The 20,786-nt window shown below is 47.2% G+C and overlaps 1 protein-coding gene across 1 annotated transcript in view; it reads left to right on the forward strand.

The window, feature by feature from the left end:
- Positions 1 to 20,786, forward strand: part of GFRA2 (GDNF family receptor alpha 2) — a 125,851-nt gene that overhangs the window by 92,654 nt on the left and 12,411 nt on the right. Inside the window, exons 5-7 of the mRNA XM_084804253.1 lie at positions 7,132 to 7,241; positions 14,158 to 14,298; positions 15,828 to 16,006. Coding sequence (XP_084660379.1) covers positions 7,132 to 7,241; positions 14,158 to 14,298; positions 15,828 to 16,006 — 430 coding nt within the window. The remainder of the gene's footprint in view (positions 1 to 7,131; positions 7,242 to 14,157; positions 14,299 to 15,827; positions 16,007 to 20,786) is intronic.

A 20,786-nucleotide genomic window follows, 5' to 3' on the forward strand; every position in this document is an offset into this window, starting at 1 on the left:
GGTAGTCCCTACACCTGTTTCTGATACATCACAGTGAAGCATTAATAGCTCTTCTGGGTTGTAATACTTCCAAGATGGGGGCTGTTTCAATCATTTCCTTTACCTTTTGGAAAGCATCTTCATGTTGCTCTGTCCACTCCCACAGTGTCTCTCAATGTGTCAGCTGCCTCAGGAACTCACAGTTCTCTCTCAGTTACAAAACTTAGTTGGTCATTCCCAGAAATCTCTGGACTCCCTTGGCATCTTGGGGTGGTGGCATGCCTCTTACTTTTTTTGGATCTACCTTCAGGCCCCTTGAGGTCAGTAAATGGCCAGTATATGGTACTTCTGTGACCCCCAATCTGAGTTTGTCCCTATTCAACTTGATACTCCTTTCTCTGCATCTTTTTGGAAATGCTATTAGTTTATGATCATGGTCCTGCTGTGCTTGGTCATCATCCTCTCCCACTATCAGCACATCATCAGCTATTGCCACATTCCTTACAGACCCTCCAAGGCTTGTATCAACCTGTTCTGAACACACCTCGGGTGCAGGGCTGATGCCCATTGGCGTTCTTAGCCAGTGATGTCTCCCAGAGGGTGTGGAGAATGTTGTCAAATAACTGGATTCTTCACCCAGCTCAACATGCCAGAATCCATTTTTTGACATCACAGATGGAAAACGATTTTGCTTTTGGTAGATCTGGCGATATATCTTCAATAGTGGGCAATGGAAAATGACTTCTTACTGCTGAAGCCTTAGGATTTATGCATATCCTGAGTTTCCTTGATGGTTTTCAGATCACCACCAGATTGCTTATCCAGTCTGGACTTTTCTCTATTGGTTGAATAATTTCCTGTCATTATAGACTTCACAACTCTTCTATCAGAGGCTGTACTAAAGCTACTGGTACTTGGATAACTTAACTGGCTACACTCTTGAATCAATCTTTTGTTTATACACTCCATCTAGCTGTCCATTTCCCTCAAACACATCTCTGATTTCCCTTTGAATTCTTTCTGGATTCCAGCTTCATCTGAATTTTCCATCACTCCACTATCCACTGTCAATATGAGATTTTTTAAATTAGGGCTTTATCAGTTTCATAACCTGAACTGCCTTAAGGCCTAACAGTGGCACTGCTCTCTGGTTATCTACAACTTCAAACTCTAACCTGTTTCTTGTTTGTTTTTGGGTTAGAAATACCAAGTTTGCATTTTCCCACTGGTTTTGATGTAGCATGACTGTATGTTTTTAAAAGCTGATTAGTCTCTTCCAGTGGAATATTGGGGTTCACTAGGTGGATGGGGATAATGTTGCAGCTGGCACTATAGTCTAATTGAAATGGTAATGCTTTATCTCCAGGAACGTGGTTGCATATAATTGTTTATGTTGTCCTGTTGGCTTTTTCTGCACTACTTGATCTATTACCCACAGGTGTTTTCACATTCGCTGTCATTTTCCATATTTACAGTCTGCACTCCAGCTTTGGGCTTTTGCTGTTTTGATAGACACTTGGATGCATAGTGGTTAAGTTCGTCACTTTTGTGGCATTTCTTCCCATATGCTCGGCAATTCTCTTTTTGTCTTGCATGTTTCCCCCCACAGTACTTGCATTGCTCTATGGTGTTCACTGTTGGCCTTATGTACAGTTTTTCCCTCTCTTCTGTACTATATGGACAGGTTCCACTGTCTGTCCTTCCAGGGCTCTAATCATGTCTTTGGATGAGTCAGCTGCCTCACAAGTCTTCAAGCTTTTCTCTAAGGTCAAGTCTGCTTCCATCAGCAATCTCTCTTGTACTTGTGTGTCCTGTATTCCACACACTATCTGGTCCTTTAGTAAGGAGTCTTTAATTTCTCCAAAATTGCAACTGGCTGCTAAATCTTTAAACTGGGGCCCATCTACATGGGGCTTTTACTCTGGTTCTACTCCACCTCCAAGTCAATGGTGTCAGATGATGCACGCCACTCCCTGCAGCCAGCTCGGCATTTCTAGCCCTAAATCTGGGTTTTTTTCAAACCCATTTTGTGTCAGATTTTCCTGTCACAGTGGCTTCAGTGCAGTGCAGGGGTCTGTGTGACCTCAGCTGGTTTTGGCATGGGCTGGTGGAAGCGACGCTGATTGGCAGAAGGGAAAGTTACGTGGGGCAGGGCCATGGGGAGAGCAGAGGGGTAAACATGTCTACCCAGAGGTAACTCATTGCCTGCAATTCCACTTTGCCTAGTAGGAGCAGCCCTGCTGCTTTGAAACTGCGCTGTTGCAAATGTGGGCGCAGTTGCTGCCTCTCACTGAGTGTGGGAGTGGGGAGGGGAGCTAGCCCTGCTGTTTTGAAACTGCGCAGCTGCGAAGGAGCACAGCTAAGAAATGGTGGCGGCCTGCTGATTCGAAGCTGCGTAGCTCAGAAAGGGTGGATGCCAGGGCGGATAATTTTCATGAACATTTACTCAGAAGCACTTCATCGAGCTCATGGGGGGGGGGCTGTTGATTGGGCAGTTAATATGCACCAAAGGCAACATGCTACTTGCTCTCCCTCCTCGCGGGCTCCATGCTCTCTGCTCTCAGCACCTCTCGCACCCCGCTCAGTCTCCGGGCAGTGCCGCCTGCCTGCCTGCCTGCCTGCCCACCTCATAAGTGTGTGTATATGTGGGGTAGGTGGGGTTTGTCAGGAATGTCTACTCGTAAGCAAGTCCTCCACTGCACTTCATTGAACATGTGAGGGAGGAAGGGAGGTGGAGCAAACCTGCGCTCATGGCTACCCTGCACCCATTTCTACTTGCCCACCCACCCCAACTAATGCAGCTTCAGTTCCCGTTTGCGCTGCAAAAGTGGAGGAATACAGCACTGCAGGTACTGTGGCAAGAGCTAATTCATTTCTGTGAAAATGCGGATTTTGACCCGTTTAGACTGGCCCCTGGTGCAATATTCCTCAATGCCTTCCCCTGTTGCTTGGTCCCACGTGAAAAAGCTCTATCTTTCCACTGTTTCATTCTTTCTGGGGTTGCAGTGGGCATCAAAACAACCTACTATTGTAGCCAAAGTAGACTGTGCTTGGGGAATGTTTGCATACAGTGTCTCACTTATTTCTCTCCCCCTTTCTCCCACCAAATATAGAAACAGTTTCATTTTCACAGACTCCTGTTTATCTGCCATTGCAATGCCCACATAGAGATTAAACTCCTCTTTCCAGGTTTTCCATGCTTGGGCTAAGTTTTGAGCATGCAGGTGAAATTTGTTTGGTGGCTTCAAGCCCTCCATTTTCAGCCTCTTTCTCTCTCTCCTCATATTTTGTTGGGGCCTTTATGCCTCTATGTGTGCAATATTAGATTTATGGAAGTTCCCAAAGCACCATTTTTTCCTGCAAAATGGCGACTGCGGGAATGACGGGAGCTTGAGGGCGGCTCAGGGTAAGTGAGGGCGGGTAGGCAAGCACAGGGGTGGGAGTGGGCAGGGGCAGCTGGTCGGGCGCAGCCTGGAGGTGCGTGCAAGTGGGGGGAGACCATTGGACGCCGGGACCGAGTTGGGCACCCGTGCCATCCCTAAGCACCATGTGTGGATCAGGCCCTCTTTTCTCTTTATCACACCTTTCCCTGCAAAGTTAAGGCCTGTATCACTAACCTTTTAGAGTTCTTTGAGAGTGTCAATAAACATGTGGACAAGGGTGATCCAGTAGACGTTGTTTACTTGGACTTCCAAAAGACTTTTGACAAAGTCCCTCACCAAAGACTCCTGAGCAAATGTAGCAGTCATGGAATAAGAGGAGAGGTCCTCTTAAGGATCAGTAACTGCTTAAAGAACAGAAAGTAGAGAGTAGGAATAAATGGTAAATTTTCCCAATGATGGGATGTAAATAGTAGGATTCCACGGGGATCTGTATTGGGACCAATGCTTTTCAACTTGTTCATAAATGATCTGGAATTAGGAGTGAGCAGTGAAGTGGCCAAGTTTGCGGATGACACCAAATTATTTACGGTCGTTAAAAACAAAAGGAATTGTGAGGAGCTCCAAAAGGTTCTCTCCAAACTGGGAGAATGGGCATCCAAATGGCAAATGCGGTTCAATGTAAGCAAGGGTGATGCATGTTGGGGCAAAAAATCCCAGCTTCCTGTATACACTGATGTTGCCTGAGCTAGCAGTGACTGACCAAGAAAGAGGGTTGTGGTGGAAACCTCAGTGAAAATGTCACCCAGTGTGCAGCTGCTGTGAAAAAGCCAAATTCCCTGTTAGGCATAACTGGGAGAAGAATCACAAATAAAACAGCCAATATTATACTGTCCTTATATAAGTCTGTGGTGTGACCATACTTGGAATATTGTGTACTGGTATAGTCACTGCAACTCAAAAGGATATTGTAGAGTTGGAAAAAGTGCAGAAAAAGGAAACCAAAGTTATCAAGGGGCTGGAGCATCTCCCCTATGTGGGAAGGTAACATTGTCGGGGACAGTTTAGAAAAATAGGTGAGTACGGGGAGACAATGAACTTGAGCACACTCTGGGAGAGAGCGGAGGACAGGAAGGCCTGGCGTGCTGTGGTCCATGGGGTCACAAAGAGTCGGACACGACTTAACGACTGAACAACAACAACAACGGGGAGACATGACAGAGGTGTACAAAATTATGCATGGCCTGGGAAAAGTGAATGAGGAGAACTTTTTCTTCTTGACACTGAATGGTAGGAGATTCAGGACACATAAAAGGAAGTACTTCGCACAGTGCATAGTTAAAGTAAGGAATTTGCCTCCACAAAATATAGTAGTGACCATTGATTAGCAAATTCATGGAGGATTAGGTTATCAACGGCTACAGGTCATGATGGCTATATATTGCCTCCAGTAGCAGAGGCAGTATGCCTCTGTATACCAGTTGCTGTCAAACATGAGTGGGAAGGTGCTATTGCACTCATGTCCTACTTGTGGGCTTCCTATTTGGACAGCTGTTTGGCCACTGTGAGAACAAAATGCTGGACTAGGGAGACCTTTGGTCTGATCCAGCATAGCTCTTCCTGTGCTCTTATGCAGGAAGAGAGTTCTCTCCAGTGGCTACTAAAGCAAAAATGCTTCCTGCTTCACTGTGCTGCCCAAGGCAGCCATTTAGAGATGTAGTGGCAAAGATGGACTAGAAAGATTCCTATTCTCTTTCCTGCCACTCCAGGTGTTGTCACAGGAATAATCTGACTCAGTGAGTTTAAATTCAGGTCGATGACTAGAGTTCCACTTGTCCCCACTTGAGCCACCAGTTGCCAACCAGGAGGAGATGGAACTGTGGACTAGTGAGTAGTGTCTTGTGGAAACTAAGGTTGTTGGTGTGGGTCCACCTTTCCCAATGCCTACTTCTCAGAGCTGCTCTCTAGGAGAACTAGCTGCTGCATGGGATCAGACCCTGATCCACACATGGAAAGTGGCCAGGAGTATATGTGCACAAGTGTGATGTACCCCCACTCCCATGCTTCCATTGACATGGATCATGAACACCCCAGTGGCAGCAAAGTGCAATGGGTGCAGGTGCTTCCTGAGTCTGTGAAAGCAGATTGAAGACTCCTCTGTCCAGGGGCCATGATGAATGCTCCCATTCCCCTTTGCCCTCCACTCTGGTCTCCTCTTCCCTTTCCTCTGCTGTGCTTTGCCTGGTGTGGTGATTGTACTGCAGATATGTTCCATGTGCAGCTAAACTGCACCCCCTTCCACCAGCCTACTGCAACGCTAGCTTAGCAGTCAGGTGAGCTCCATGTCCTAAGCAGGAAAATCTGCTCCCAGTTTTGCACATGCACTCCTGAACTGTGAACCTCAGTGTGGAGGTCACATGAAGGAAGTGGCCACGGTCCACCTTTTCATGCTTGATGCCTTTTTGTGGCAGCAAGAGGCTTGGAACTAATGAGAAGGGGGGCAGCCAAGCCTTCCACTCCATTTAATCACAAACTCATTTGTTCTTCCACTTAATTTGATCAGAAATGTTTGGAATCAAATCATGCTCCCCCCCCCCTTTTAAACACAACACAATTTTCACCCTTTCTTTTTTGATCCATTCTGATGGCTTTAGGCAACCGGTGTTGGATAATTCATCTCTGGCTGTAGAAAAGTGACATTTAATTAACAAGTGAGCAAAATAAAATACGGAAGTCCTAGGAGACGCATCTCTTTTCAGATAAATAACGACTTTTCTGTACTGGAAAATGCACATTTGTAGGCAGTTTCAGGCCTGGGTAAAACCAATTTCTTGTCATTTGAATTGCAAAGCACAGCCCAGTTCTGTTGCCCCTCTTGGTTCTGATGTGCCAGGGCAGGTTTTTTTCCTTGGACATGGCTTTGAAAGCCAGTTTACAAAACCCAGTTTGCATGTTGAAGGTACCAGCTGAATGAGTGGATTTATACAGAGTTCAGTACCTGGTGAGATGGTCACAACATAGTCCATATTTACTGTTCTTCTGCTTGTAATATTTGTAATGATCCAGGAATCACGTATAATTTACTGGGCCTTTCCAAATTATTGCTTTATCTCTCCATAACTGCACAGTCCTGCTCACCCATACTTATTTTGCAATTACTTCTAGTCTTCCTAGATGTGTCTTCACAGGAGGCAGATGTGAAACAAGCCCCCCCCTTTAAAAAAAGAGAGTGGTTCTCACCTCCATCCTGATGCCTGCACTTTCTGTTTTAGGTTTAATTTATAAGTAGGCCAAATATTATTGAGCTTTTCTACATGAGGCTGTTAATCTGCTGTTAATAAGCTGTATCTACTTTTGGTTTCATTGCAGAATTGAGATACTAGCACTACATGAAGAGTGTTTCCTTTTCTGCTTTTCCGCTACATAACCTCTAGGTGGCACTGTGGTATAGCGGAATAGTGGAAATACACAAACGGAAATCATGCTTTTTGCTTTCACAGTTAAATGCTGCATTTTCCCTGCTCTAAAAAATATCGCCGAAAGTGCTAGTTAGACACAGAAGTGAAACTGGAGGGTCACATCATCTGTGAGTAGGGAATGACGAGCACATGATAAATGCTTCATGTAGAAAAGCCCATTGTCAAGGTTTCTTTTTCAGGTGAAATATATGGACATAAGAGGAACCCTGCTGGATCAGACAATCGGTTTTCTCTGTTTGTTTAATTACATGTATCAGCCACCCTTCACTCTCTGTGTTGTCTTTTGTAACCAGGTCAAGACTGGCAGATTTTCACACAAACTGTCAAGCCTCCCTCCAGTCCCTTACCAGCTGCCCCGGGGATAATTACCAGGCATGTCTGGGTTCCTATGCAGGCCTAATAGGTGAGTGTCTTTGCTGGGTCCTCCTTGAGCCAAAAGTGGTGCTGAACAAGCCAACCTTTTCTTGTCAGCAGCAGAAAAGTGGCCGAGACTTTGGCACTGATGTTGTGGGAGCAGGAGCATGATGAGAGGGAGGTGGTTGGAGGGCAGTGTGTTGTGTGCCAAGGCAGCAGCCCTCCAAGGAGACAGGGTGCAGCGGGAGAGCTTGGGGCTATTCAGGGCAGCATGATGGGAGATGGAGAGGCTTGAGCCATGTGGTGCAATCCGTCAGGATGTTCTCCTATGCACTGAAAAGTGATTGTTCTTGTACAGCTCCTGTTTATTTCAGGGAGATTTCTGCAACAATGGATTGTGCCCCACTAGTGTTCGTGTGCATTTGTGCCTGTGGACGTGTTGCTGTTTGGATGTTCTGCTACTGAAATGTATTGGACCAACCTGGTTATGTGTGTGAGGGAGGGGAGAGGGACACAGCCTTGGGTAAATGTTTTGGAAGAGCAGGATAAAAATGTCAAAAATAAATAAATTCATAAACGTATAAAGAAGTTGTTTGGAGTTCCTGTGAAATTAGAAAGCATTTTACCAGTATTACATGAGGCTTGGAGTGTTCTTTTTGGTAGGGGTCAGTCTTACTTCAGATGACCATGGCACCCTGTGCATCATCTCTGCAATAGGTGGGTGGTATATATGGGAGAAGTGGTGTCCTTAAATATCCTGAACTTTAAAGGTTAGGACTTTAAAAGTTAAAAATTGCGTCTTAAATCAGAAACAAAAGGATAACCAGTAACGTTAACAGAGAATACATGTGATATTACCTGTGCAGCTAGCACCAGACAATAGATGTGCCAGTAGATGCTGGACCAGCTGACGTTTCCAGACTATCTTCAAGGGCCGCGCATAATGTGCATTGCAATAACCCAGCCGGGAGCATACGTCATAGTGGGCTGGGTTTCCCAAAGCTGGCACAGCCGGCCTACCAGCCAATGCTGGTAAGAAGTATTCCTAGCCACAGACACTAACTGGGCGTCCAGGCGCAAGGCTGGATCCAGGAGCACTCCCAGATTGCAGACCTGATGCCAAACAGAGACCACATCCAGGACAGGCAAACACCCAGAAGGAGGTTGACAAAGACCCCCCACCATCAGCATCTCTGCCTCATTGGACTGAGCTCACTTCCATCATAAGAAGTGCCCCGAAGCTGGGAGACAATAAGGGGTCCATCCAGTCCAGCACCCTGTTTCCCACAGTGGCCAGCAAGACACCGCTGGGAAGCCCACAGGCAGGGCATGAAGGCAAGCACCCCCCCCCCCGACACACACAGTACTGCTACCAATATGAAGGAGCTGCTGGATTCGGCCTGAGTGGGATGTACTTCCTGGGAGGAGCCAGGAACTAGTTGAGGCAACACCCACTGCTTCTGGCCTAAGGGGAGAGAGGCCATCGCCTGAGAGTGCTCTGTGGAAAAGGCTGTGTTTAAGTAAAACTTCAGTTTGTTTGGAAAGCAGAGTCTGTGGGGTGCAGTCCACTGACTGTGAAACACCAGGGTTCCCTGGTTGCTGGGGTGGTACAATGTAAGTGCTAGGAAGGTTTGGCAAGACCATGATCCTTCTTTGAGTCCTTGACTCTGGCTGTCTGGTGGGCTTGAAGCCCTCAATCTGCTCCCAAGAGATTACCAGATGGGGGGCTGCAGTGCAAATAAGTGGAGCTTCTTCAGGCAAAAATCGGGGTGCACCACAGAGTGCCAGTCAACGGGGAGGTGCCTTTTCCACATGGGCAGTGGCTTGCTTTTCCTTGGCACTCTCCACTGTGAAGCCAGGTGGGTTTTTATCTGGCCTGCTGTTCCTTCATCATCACACAATTACCATTTGGCATCACAAGGTCAGCAAAGAGCTCTGGGACAATTATCCAAGCCCTTGCTTAAAGATGCCCCTGCGTGCAGCTTTCTGCACCCCCCTTTCAACATTTATTCAGCAGAGCGAGCTGATAGATGCCCTAGATGTGTCTTGGAGGGTGCAAAGGCCACTTCACACAAGACACATTTCCTGCACGGAAACCCTCCTCTGTAGAGAAAAGCACAGCGGCCATGGAGACAAGCAAATGTCATCAGTTTGTCATGTGGCCCATTTTACTACTTGCATGAGTAACAAGATCATGGCTGTGACGTCTGAGGGACAGACCCAGGCACTGCTGGCTGATAGGAAGAAAAGGCTGCAGGATGAGCAGCAGCAGCCTGCCTCAGGCCCTGGGAGGGGCCCAGGAATGAGGAGGCTTCCTCCATGAAGCAATAAGGCACCAGCTGATGTCCTGTACAAGGCTGGGATGCATCACCATAAATTCTATGGGCTGGAGGGAACTTTAGAACGTAAGAAGAGCCATGCTGGATCAGACATTGTCCATCTAGTCCAGCATTTTGTTCACAGTGGCCAACCAGCTGTCGACTGGGAACCCACAAAGAGGGCATGAGCGCAACAGCACCCTATGCAACTGGTGTACATAGGCTCACTGCCTCTGGTACTGGAGGTAGCACAAAGCTATCAGGACTAGTAGCCATCGATAGCTTTCTCCTCCATGAATTTGTCCTACCCCCTTTTGAAGCCATCCAAATTGGTGACCATCACTGCATCCTGTGGTAGTGAATTCCACAGTTTAACTATGCGCTTTATGAATAAGTCCTTCCTTTTATCTGTCCTGAATCTCCCACCGATCAGCTTCATGGGATGACCCCATTGCGTTCTAGTATTACGAGAGAGGGAGAAAAATGTCTCCCTATCCACATTCTCTACACTAGGCATCATTTTGTAGACCTCTTATCATGTCCCCCCATACCCTCCTTTTTTCCAAGCTAAACAATCCCACCTGTTGTAACCTCTCATAGGGGAGATGCTCCAGCCCCTTGATCATTTTAGTTGCCTTTTTCTGCACTTTTTCCCAGTGCAACAATGTCTTTTTTTAGGTGTGGTGACCAGAACTGGACACAGCATTCCAAGTGTGGCCGCACCATAGATTTGTATAGGGGCAGTATGATATTGGCAGTTTTATTCTCAATTCCTTTCCTAATTATGCCTAACATGGAGTTTGCCTTTTTTACAGCAGCTGCACACTAGGTTGACATCTTCATTGAGCTGTCCACCACAACCCCAAGATCTCTTTCCTGGTCAGCCACTGCTAGCTCAGATCCCATCAGGCTATACTTAAAGTTGGGGTTTTTTTTGCTTCAGCGTGCATCACTTTACATTTGTTTACATTGAACTGCATTTGCCATTTAGATGCCCATTCTCCCAGTTTGGAGAGATCCTTTTGGAGCTCTTCACAATCCCTTTTTGTTTTAACCACCGTAAATAATTTATTGTCATCGGCAAACTTGGCCACTTCACTGCTCGCTCCTAATTCCAGATAGTTTATGAACAGGTTGAAAAGCATTGGTCTTAATACAGATCCCTGTGGGACCTCACTATTCACATCCCTCCATTGGGAGAATTTACCATTTATTCCTACTCTCTGCTTTCTGTTCTTTAACCAGTTACTGATCCATAAGAGGACCTCTCCTCTTATTCCATGACTGCTACATTTGCTCAGGAGTCTTTGGTGAGGGACTTTGCCAAAAGCCTTTTGAAGTCCAAGTAAACAATGTCTACCAGATCATCCCTGTCTACATGTTTATTGACAATCTCAGAGAACTCTAAAAGGTTAGTGAGACAGGACTTACCTTGAGGAAGCTGTGTTGATTCTTTTTCAGCATGGCTTGTCCTTCTATATGCTTACTAATTTTGGTTTTAATAATGCCTTCAACCAATTTACCAGGAAGAGATGTTAAGCTAACAGGCCTGTAATTTCCTGGATCCCCCTGGATCCTTTTTTGAAAATTGGTGTTACATTGGCCATCTTCCAGTACTCTGGTATAGAGACTGATCTTAGGGACATGTTGCATATTTTTGTTAGAAGATCAGCAATTTCATATTTGAGTTCTTTGAGAACTCTAGGATGGATACCATCTGGGCCCTATGATTTATTTGCTTTCAATTTATCAATGAGGTTGAGAACTTCATCTTTTGTCACCACTATTTGCCTCAGTTCCTCAGACTCCCTTCCTGAAAATATCAGTTCAGGCACAGGTATCTGTCCTATATCTTCTGCAGTTAAGACAGATGAAAAGAATTCATTCAGCTTCTATGAAATCTCCTTGTCCTCCTTCAGTACTCCTTTAACTCCATTGTGATCCAGCGGTCCAACTGCCTCCCTAGCTGGTTTTCTTCTTCTGATATATTTAAAGAATTCTTTATTGTTGGCCTTGATGTTGTTAGCAATATGCTCTTCAAAATGCTTTTTTGCATCTCTTATAGTCTGCTCGCATCGCCTTTGTGCAAGCTTGTGCTCCCTTTTCTTTTCCTCACTTGGGCAAGACTTCCTTTTTCTGAAGGAAGCTCTCTTTCCCCTAATAGCTTCCTTGACGCTGCTCGTTAACCATGACAGCAACCTCTTGGACTTGGTGCTATCTTTCCTAACCTGTGGTATACATTTTAGCTAGGCTTCTATTACTGTGTTTTTGAGTAATCTCCAATCATTTTGAAGGGATTTAATCCTCTTGACTCCCCCTTTTAACTTCCCTTGTACCAGTTCCCTCATTTTGGAGAAGTTTCCTCTTCTGAAGTCAAATGTGACTCTGCTGGACTTCCTGGGCAATTTTCCACTTAAATATATATTAAATCTGATAGCACTGTGGTCACTGTTCCCCACTGGTTCAACAACATTTACATACATTTATCCAGTCAATGTGGGGGTACTTGAAATTGCCCATTATTACAACACTTTCTTGTTTGGAGGCCTCCCTGATTTAGTTTTCCATCTCAAGGTCACTCTAAGCATTCTGGTTTGGGGGACGATAGCATGTTCCTAGCACTAAATTAGTTTTGGAGCCTGGTACTGTCACCCACAGCGCTTCTGTGGAAGAGTCTGTCCCTTTTAGGTGTTCTAGCCCGCTCAACACTATGTTTTCTTTGACGCACAGGGCAACACCTCCCACAGTACGCCCTTCCTTCTTCCTATAGTTTAAATCCAGAGATGACCGTATCCCACTGGTTCTCTCTGCTCCACCAGGTTTCTGTAATGCTCACTATATCCAGGTTTTCCTTTAAAATCAAAATCAAGCACTCCAATTCTCCCATTTTGGCCCAGGGGCTTCTAGCATTTGCACAGAAACACCTATACACAGTGTCCCTCTTGAGATGCCTCTGGCATGTGCCTCTTTTGCTATGGGACGTTGGCCCCTTGAATGGCCGTTACGTTCTGCCATGTACTCCTGGCCTATTTCCTCCCCTTCTACATTTGAGCAATCAAAAACATTTTCATCTTCATCCCCTGGGATGATTTAATCCAAACAGGATGCTTCCCAGCTCCTTCTGTCATTCCCCCAGAGTTGAGTTTAATAGCTGCTCTGCCACCCTTTTTATGTCGAGTACCAGCAGTCTCGTCCCATTTTGGTTCAAGTGGAACCCGTCCCTCTGGTACAGGCCCCACTTGTCCCAAAATGTTCCCCAGTGCCTAACAAATCTGAACCTCTCCTCCCTGCACCATCGTCTCATCCACGCATTGAGACTCCTCAGCGTCACCTGTCTAGCTGGCCCTGTGTGTGGAACAGGTAGCATTTCCAAGAAAGCCACCTTGGTGGTCCTGGCTTTCAACCTCCTACCTAGAAACCTAAATTTGGCTTCCAGGACCTCACGGCTACATTTCCCCAGATCGTTGGTAGCAGCATGGACCATGACCACTGACTCCACCCCTACACTATCTGCTAGGCCATCTAGATGGCACGTGATGTCCGCAACCTTCGCACTGGGCAGGCAATTCACCATGCAGTCCACACGCTCATCACAAATCCAGCTGTCTATGTGTCTAATGATCAAATCTCCCACTACCACAAGCCCCCCTCCCCCAGAGGCACATCCTCTGTGCGAGAGGATATTTGCTCATCTTCCGAGGAATGGGTCCCTCCTAAGGGATCCTTTCCCTCTTCCTCAGATTGACGCCCTCCTTCCCCGAGACCCGCATTCTTCGTGACAGCAGAGGAGCTGTCACCCTGGGAGTGGGACACAGCTAAAGGGACCGAGGTCTCATCCACCAGCCTCTCTGAGCTTCTCCAGTCAGCAACCTTGGCCTCAAGGGAACAAGTTTGTTCCCTGAGAGCCAGGAGCTCCTTACTCTGAGGACATGCCCATGACTTCGGTCCAGCAGGCAGATACTTGTGGCACTCAGTGCAATACACTGGACAGCCCCCACCCCCTGCTGCTCTTCTGCCTTCATAGTGGTTTTTTATTTGGTTGTTTTCCCTGGAAAACTTGTTTCATACGAGAAGCTGGGGAAATCATTCACAGTTCCTTACTGAACCCCTACAGATGCACGTGTTCCTCAAGAGAGGGCCCTGGAGGGGCAGCCTGGGAAATGCAGAAGGGTGGCAGCTGGACTGGCCACCCAGGTGGGCTGAAGGTGGACATGGCACTGCTGCTGCTGAGCTGGGGGAGAAGCCCTGGTCAGGCTGGAGCAGCAGGTGCAAGGGAGGGATGGGTCTCCCCAGAACAGGGACAGAGCCCAGCTTGTGTGCCGTGCTTTGGCCCAGCTCTCCCCTCATCCAGACCCCTGGGGCCAGAAATGGGACTGCCGTCCCTGGGCAAGCGTGTCTCTTCCAGGACATCTCGGCTGCAACATGAGCTGAGGGAGTCTCCACGCTGCCCTGGTGCTTCTTGGGGTGCCCGGGCGCCCCCCGCGGAGGGACAAGGCCAGTGCAGAGGATGCGATGCCCCGGCGGACCGGCGTCTGGCAGTGATCAGGGCGTGGCAAGGAGGGCGAGCAGGGGAGGGCTGGGGAGGGAGGGCTGCTCCTCACGGGGTGGTTTGCATAACCCGGCTTTGCTCTTCCCCTTCCCACACAGGGTTTGACATGACACCCAACTATGTCGACTCGAGCACTGCCAGCCTCACGGTGTCCCCATCGTGTTCCTGCCGGGGCAGCGGCAACATGGAGGAAGAGTGTGAGAAGTTCCTGAGGGGCTTCACGGAAAACCTGTGTCTCCGTAAGGCACTAGCTAGTTCCCAGGGCCAAACTGAACAGTCTGGGTCTGGCTGGGGTGGGAGGCACTGCAGGGAATGTGCAGCTGCTCTCAGACCATCATGTGTGTGCGTGTGTGAGCGAGAGCAAGAGCAAGAGCGTGCGCATATCTGGATGGAAGTGAGCCTGATGCGTTTGCATTTGCTATTTTTTAATTCATCCCCACTCCAGTTTAGTAAGAGTGGCTGAAATCAGGAGCTACGGGTGCGTTACATTGGGGGGTGGGGAGCGACTGCTTGGTGAGCATGCAGAGGAGTTGTCATTTCAGTTTTCCATATTGGAAGATATGAACATCTAACATTAACTGTTATTGTTGATGCTGCTGCTCTTATTAGTGTTACGGGTCAACCCCTTGGTCCAAGGAACCGAGAGCAGCATTGATCTACCCTAACTGCTGCATTCTGAGGCCTCACCCAGAGGTCTTCCTTCTCAGCCGCCTGAGACGCTTTGAACTGGCAGTGCCAGGACTGAGGCTGGGATGGGCCTTCCGTAGGCAAAGCAGGTGCTCCCCTCCTAGGCAATGTGCCCTGCAGACCTGCTTGGAACTGGCAGAGTAAGCAAGAAGGGATGCCGCGGAAGTCCTCGCTTGTAAGAATGGGCTCCAGGGAGCTCTGCTGCAGTTCTGGGGCGGGGGAGAGGGAGGGACCCCATTCCTGCAGTGGCCATTTCTTGTGCTTACTGTCTTGCTCCCCCCCACCCCGCCCCAACTGATCCTGCAGCCTCCTGTTTTCACCCATTGGTCTGGCGGTGCTGCTCTCAGTGGACATCATTTCTCCCCTCTGCCCCAGGCTTGATGAAGGGTGATGAGGTCTGCAGTGTGGCCTGGACAGAGCAGAGGGGCTGCTCACATGCACTCCTGGTGCAGCCACTCTGGACAGTGGTCAGTTGGGGAGGGAGGGGGGGAGGGAGGAAACTGCCAACACCTGTAGGGCTGAGCAGCAGGTAAGAAAGCGCCAAACTGGCAAACGGAAGGCTTCCTGAGATACCAGAAGTGATCATGACCAGGATTAGAGAGCAATGGTGAATATGGGGCCAGGGGAGGAAGCAGACAGTAGAATGTCCATTGTTTCCTTGCACACCGTGGCTCCTAGAGGGCTGTACAGGGTGAATGGTGTGGTGAAATGCATGTGTGTGAGAGAGAGGAAGAGGGAGGAGGAAGGGGTGTGCCTGAGTCATAGCACCAGTCCCTGCATTAAGAAGCACAACTGTGTAGTGGCTGAAGCCAGCAGGTATCTCCACTGAGACCACCTCAGGTGAGGTGTCCACCTCCTCTTCTACATTGTGAAAGCAGTTTGGTGTGTCTGATCTGGAAGAGCAGCAAGATGCCTTCAGCTCCCTACTTGGGAGAAGGCGATGAGTGCAGCATGAGGGTGGAGGTGATGACGATGATAACGATGACGACGATGACCCTGGTGGGTCAGTCCTGTACCAGTAATTCTTTGTTTGTTTGTTTGCTAAAGCTGCCTTTTCTGTCTGCTCCCTCCCTGTGATCAGGAAATGCTATGCAGGCCTTTGGCAATGGCACAGACATCAGCTTCTCCCCCAAGGCCCCCCCAGCGCCCCCCATCACTGCGCCGCCTAAGACAGAGAAGAGCCCTCCTTTGCCATACGATTTCAATGACAGCAACACTGTCTACGACACAAGCGTGATCACCGCTTGCACCTCCATTCAGGTAGGGCCACTGCAAAGGTATGCCTTAAAGCGATTCCACTCGAGGTACAAGAACACAAAAAGGCACCGGCTTTCTTATTCAGGAAGCCCTGGGTCTTGCAAGGCCGAGAAACTCCCCTTTCTCTTGTCTGGATGAGGCTTAGCCCCAATTACCAGTCAACTGGATTATATTTATACCTGGAAAAGTTCTACAAGAGATAATGAAGCAGTCAGCCTGTGAGCATTTAGAAAACAATGCTGTAATAATTACAAAGAGCCGGCATGGATTTCTCAAGAACAGGTCATTCCAAACTAACCATATCTCCTTTTTGGATACAGTTGTTAATTTATTAGCTTGGGTGATAAGGTGGATGCTGTGGGCGTAGTATATCTCCATCTCAGCAAGGCTTTCAACAAGCTCCCCCATGATATTTTTGTTGACAAATTGGTGAAATGTGGGCTGAGTGATGCTACTGTTAGGTGGATTTGTAGCTGTTGATGAAGCTTACCTAAAGGTTGCTGACAGCTCCTCATCATCAGCTATGGAGAGAAGTGACAAGTGCAGGGTTCTGTCTTGGATCCAGTGTTGTTCAACATCTTTATAAATGATTTGGATGAAGGAGTAGAGGGGATGCTCATCATATTTGCGGATGATACCAAACTGGGATGGGTAGCTAATACCTTAGAAGACAGAACCAGGATTCAAGTTCATAGAATCATAGAATAGTAGGGTTGGAAGTGTCCTATAAGACCATTGAGTCCAACCCCCTGCTCAATGCAGGAATGTAAGTCAAAGCATCTCTGACAGATGGCTGTCCAGCTTCATCTTGAATGCCTCCAGTGTGGGAGAGCCCACTACCTCTCTAGGTCATGGGTTCCATTGTCATATTGCTCTAACAGTCAGGAGGTTTTTCTTGATGTTCAGCTGGAATCTGACTTCCTGTCACTTGAGCCCATGATTCCATGACCTGCACTCTGGGATCATCGAGAAGAGATCCCGTCCTTCCTCTCTGTGACCACCTTTCAAGTACTTGAAGAGCGCTATCCTATCTCCCCTCAGTCTTCTCTTCTCCAGGCTAAACATGCCCAGTTCTTTCAGTCTCTCTCTTTTCGCTTGTAGTATTGTTGAGCCCATCTTGTAACCGTGCATTTGGTTTCTTTTTCCTAGGTGCAGAACTTGGCATTCATCCCTATTAAATTTAATTCTGCTGTTTTCAGCCCAGCACTCCAGTCTATCAAGATCACTTTGAATTTTGTTTCTGTCTTCCAAAGTATTAGCTATCCCGCCCAATTTTGTGTCATCTGCAGATCTGATCAGCATTCCCTGCACCTCCTCCTCCAAGTCATTAATACAAATGTGGAAGACCACTGGGCCCAGGACTGAGCCCTTGCGGTAGCCTGCTTGTTACCTCTCCCCAGTTGGAGAAGATCCCATTGATCAGCACTCTTTGAGTCTGATTCTGCAGCCAACTGTGGATCCACCAGATCGTTGTTTCATCTAGCCCACTTTGAGCTAGTTTGCTCATCAGGAGATCATGGGGCACTTTGTCAAAAGCTTTGCTGAAGTCGAAGTATATGATGTCTACAGCATTCCCACGGTCTACAAGGGAGGTTACTTGATCCAAAAATGAGATCAGATTAGTCAGGCGGGATTTATTCTTGACAAATCCATGCTGACTTCGAGTAATCACGGCATTGTTTTCAAGGTGCTTACATACTGATCGCTTTATCATCTGCTCCAGAATTATCCCAGGTATTGGTGGCAGACTGACTGGTCTGTAGTTCCCAGGTTCCTCCTATTTGCCCTTTTTGAAGATAGGGACAACAAGATGTTGATCTTGACAAAATGGAGAACTGGGCCAAAACTAACAAAATTAACTTTAGCCAAAATAAATACATAGTTCTGCATTTAAGCAGGAAAAATTAGGTGTACAAATTTTGTTGTTGTTGTTCAGTCGTTCAGTCGTGTCCGACTCTTCGTGACCCCATGGACCATAGCACGCCAGGCCTTCCTGTCCTGCGCTTTCTCCCGGAGCGTGCTCAAGTTCATATTCATTGCATCCGTGATGCTATCTAGCCATCTCATCCTCTGCCGTCCCCTTCTCCTTTTGCCTTCAGTCTTTCCCAGCATCAGGGTCTTTTCCAGGGAGTTTTCTCTTCGCATTAGGTGGCCAAAATATTGGAGCTTCAGCTTCATTATCTGTCCTTCCAATGAGCACTCAGGGTTGATTTCCTTTAGGATGGACTGATTTGACCTCCTTGCAGTCCAGGGGACTCGTAAGAGTCTTCTCCAGCACCACAGTTCGAAAGCATCAATTCTTCGGCGCTCAGCCTTCCTTATAGTCCAGCTCTCACAGCCATACATTACTACTGGGAAAACCATAGCTTTGATTAGACAGACCTTTGTCGGCAAGGTGATGTCTCTGCTTCTGACTATGCTGTCTAGGTTGGCCATAGCTTTCCTCCCAAGGAGCAAGTGTCTTTTAATGTCATGGCTACAGTCACCATCTGCGGTGATCTTGGAGCCCAAGAAAGTAAAATCTGTCACTGCTTCCATTTCTTCCCCTTCTATATGCCAGGAAGTGATGGGGCCAGATGCCATGATCTTCGTTTTTTTAATGTTGAGTTTCAAACCAGCTTTTGCACTCTCCTCTTTCACCCTCAACAAGAGGCACTTGAGATCCTCTTCGCTTTCTGCCATTAGGGTGGTATCGTCTGCATATCAGAGGTTGTTGATAATTCTCCCAGCAATCTTAATTCCGACCTCTGATTCATCCAACCCGGCATTTCTCATGATGTACTCTGCATATAAGTTAAATAAGCAGGGTGACAATATGCAGCCTTGTCGTACTCCCTTCCCAATTTTGAACCAATCGGTTGTTCCATGTCTGGTTCTGACTGTTGCTTCTTGACCCTCGTACAGGTTTCTCAGGAGACAGGTAAGGTGGTCTGGTACTCCCATCACTTTAAGAATTTGCCACAGTTTGTTGTGATCCACACAATCAAAGGCTTTAGCGTAGTCAATGAAGCAGAAATAGACGTTTTTCTGGAATTCTCTTGCTTTCTCCATGATGCAGCGAATGTTGGCGATTTGATCTCTAGTTCCTCTGCCTCTTCTAAACCCAGCTTGTACTTCCGGTAGTTCTCGGTTCGCATACTGCTGAAGCCTAGCTTGTAGGATTTTGAGCATCACCTTGCTCGCATGTGAAATGAGCGCAATTGTGCGGTAGTTTGAACACTCTTTGGCGTTGCCCTTCTTTGGAATTGGAATGTAAACTGACCTTTTCCAGTCTTGTGGCCACTGTTGAGTGTTCCAGATTTGTTGGCATATTGAATGCAGCACTTTAACAGCATCATCTTTTAGGATTTTAAATAGCTCGGCTGGAATACTGTCATCTCCGCTAGCTTTGTTGTTAGTAATGCTTCCTAAGGCCCACTTGACTTCACTCTCTAGGATGTCCGGCTCAAGTTCAGTGACCACACTATCATGGCTATCAGGGACATTCAGATCTTTCCTGTATAGTTCTTCTGTGTATTCTTGCCACCTCTTCTTAATCTCATCTGCTTCTGTTAGGTCCCTGCCTTCTTTGTCCTTTATCATGCCCGTCTTTGCACAAAACGTTCCCTTGAGATCTCCAATTTTCTTGAAGAGATCTCTAGTCTTTCCCATTCTGTTGTTTTCCTCGATTTCTTTGCATTGTTCATTTAGGAAGGCCTTCTTGTCTCTCCTTGCTATTCTCTGGAACTCTGCATTCAGTTGGGTATATCTTCCCCTTTCTCCCTTGCTTTTTGCTTCCCTTCTTTCGTGAGCTACTTGTAAAGCCTCATCAGACAGCCACTTGGCTTTCTTGCATTTCTTTTTCTTTGGGATGGATTGAGTTGCTGCCTCCTGAACAATGTTACGGACCTCCGTCCATAGTTCCTCAGGCACTCTGTCTATCAGGTCTAATCCCTGAAATCTATTCCTCACCTCCACTGTATATTCATCAGGGATATGATTTAGGTCATACCTGAACGGTTTAGTGGTTTTCCCGACGTTCTTCAATTTAAGCCGAAATTTTGCAAGAAGCAGCTCATGATCTGAGCCACAGTCAGCTCCAGGTCTTGTTTTTACTGACTGTATGGAGCTTCTCCATCTTTGGCTGCAAAGGACATAATCAATCTGATTTCGATATTGACCATCTGGTGACGTCCATGTGTAGAGTCGCCTCTTGTGCTGTTGGAAAAGAGTGTTTGCTATGATCAGCATGTTCTCTTGGCAAAACTATATTAGCTTTTGTCCTGCTTCATTTTGTACACCAAGGCCATGCCTGCCTGTTATCCCGGTGATTTCTTGACTTCCTACTTTAGCATTCCAATCCCCTATGATGAAGAGGACATCTTTTTTTGGTGTTAGTTCTAGAAGGTGTTGTAGGTCTTCATAGAACCGATCAACCTCAGCTTCTTCGGCCTCAGTGGTTGGGGCATAGACTTGAATTACTGTGATGTTGAATGGTTTGCCTTGGATTCGTACTGAGATCATTCTATCATTTTTAAGATTGTACCCCAGTACTGCTTTCCCCACCCTTTTGTTGACTATGAGTGCTACTCCATTTCTTCTAAGGGATTCTTGCCCACAATAGTAGATATGATGGTCACCTGAATTAAATTCGCCCATGCCTGTCCATTTTAGTTCGCTGATTCCCAAGATGTCGATGTTCAATCTTGCCATCTCATGTTTGACCACCTCCAGCTTACCTTGATTCATTGATCTGACATTCCAGGTTCCTAAACAATATTGTTCTTTACAGCATCGGATTTTC

This window comes from Heloderma suspectum, chromosome 6, assembly GCF_057233095.1.
Source record: "Heloderma suspectum isolate Gila_16-S chromosome 6, 16-S_ref, whole genome shotgun sequence".
In the NCBI taxonomy this organism is placed as follows: Eukaryota; Metazoa; Chordata; class Lepidosauria; order Squamata; family Helodermatidae; genus Heloderma; species Heloderma suspectum.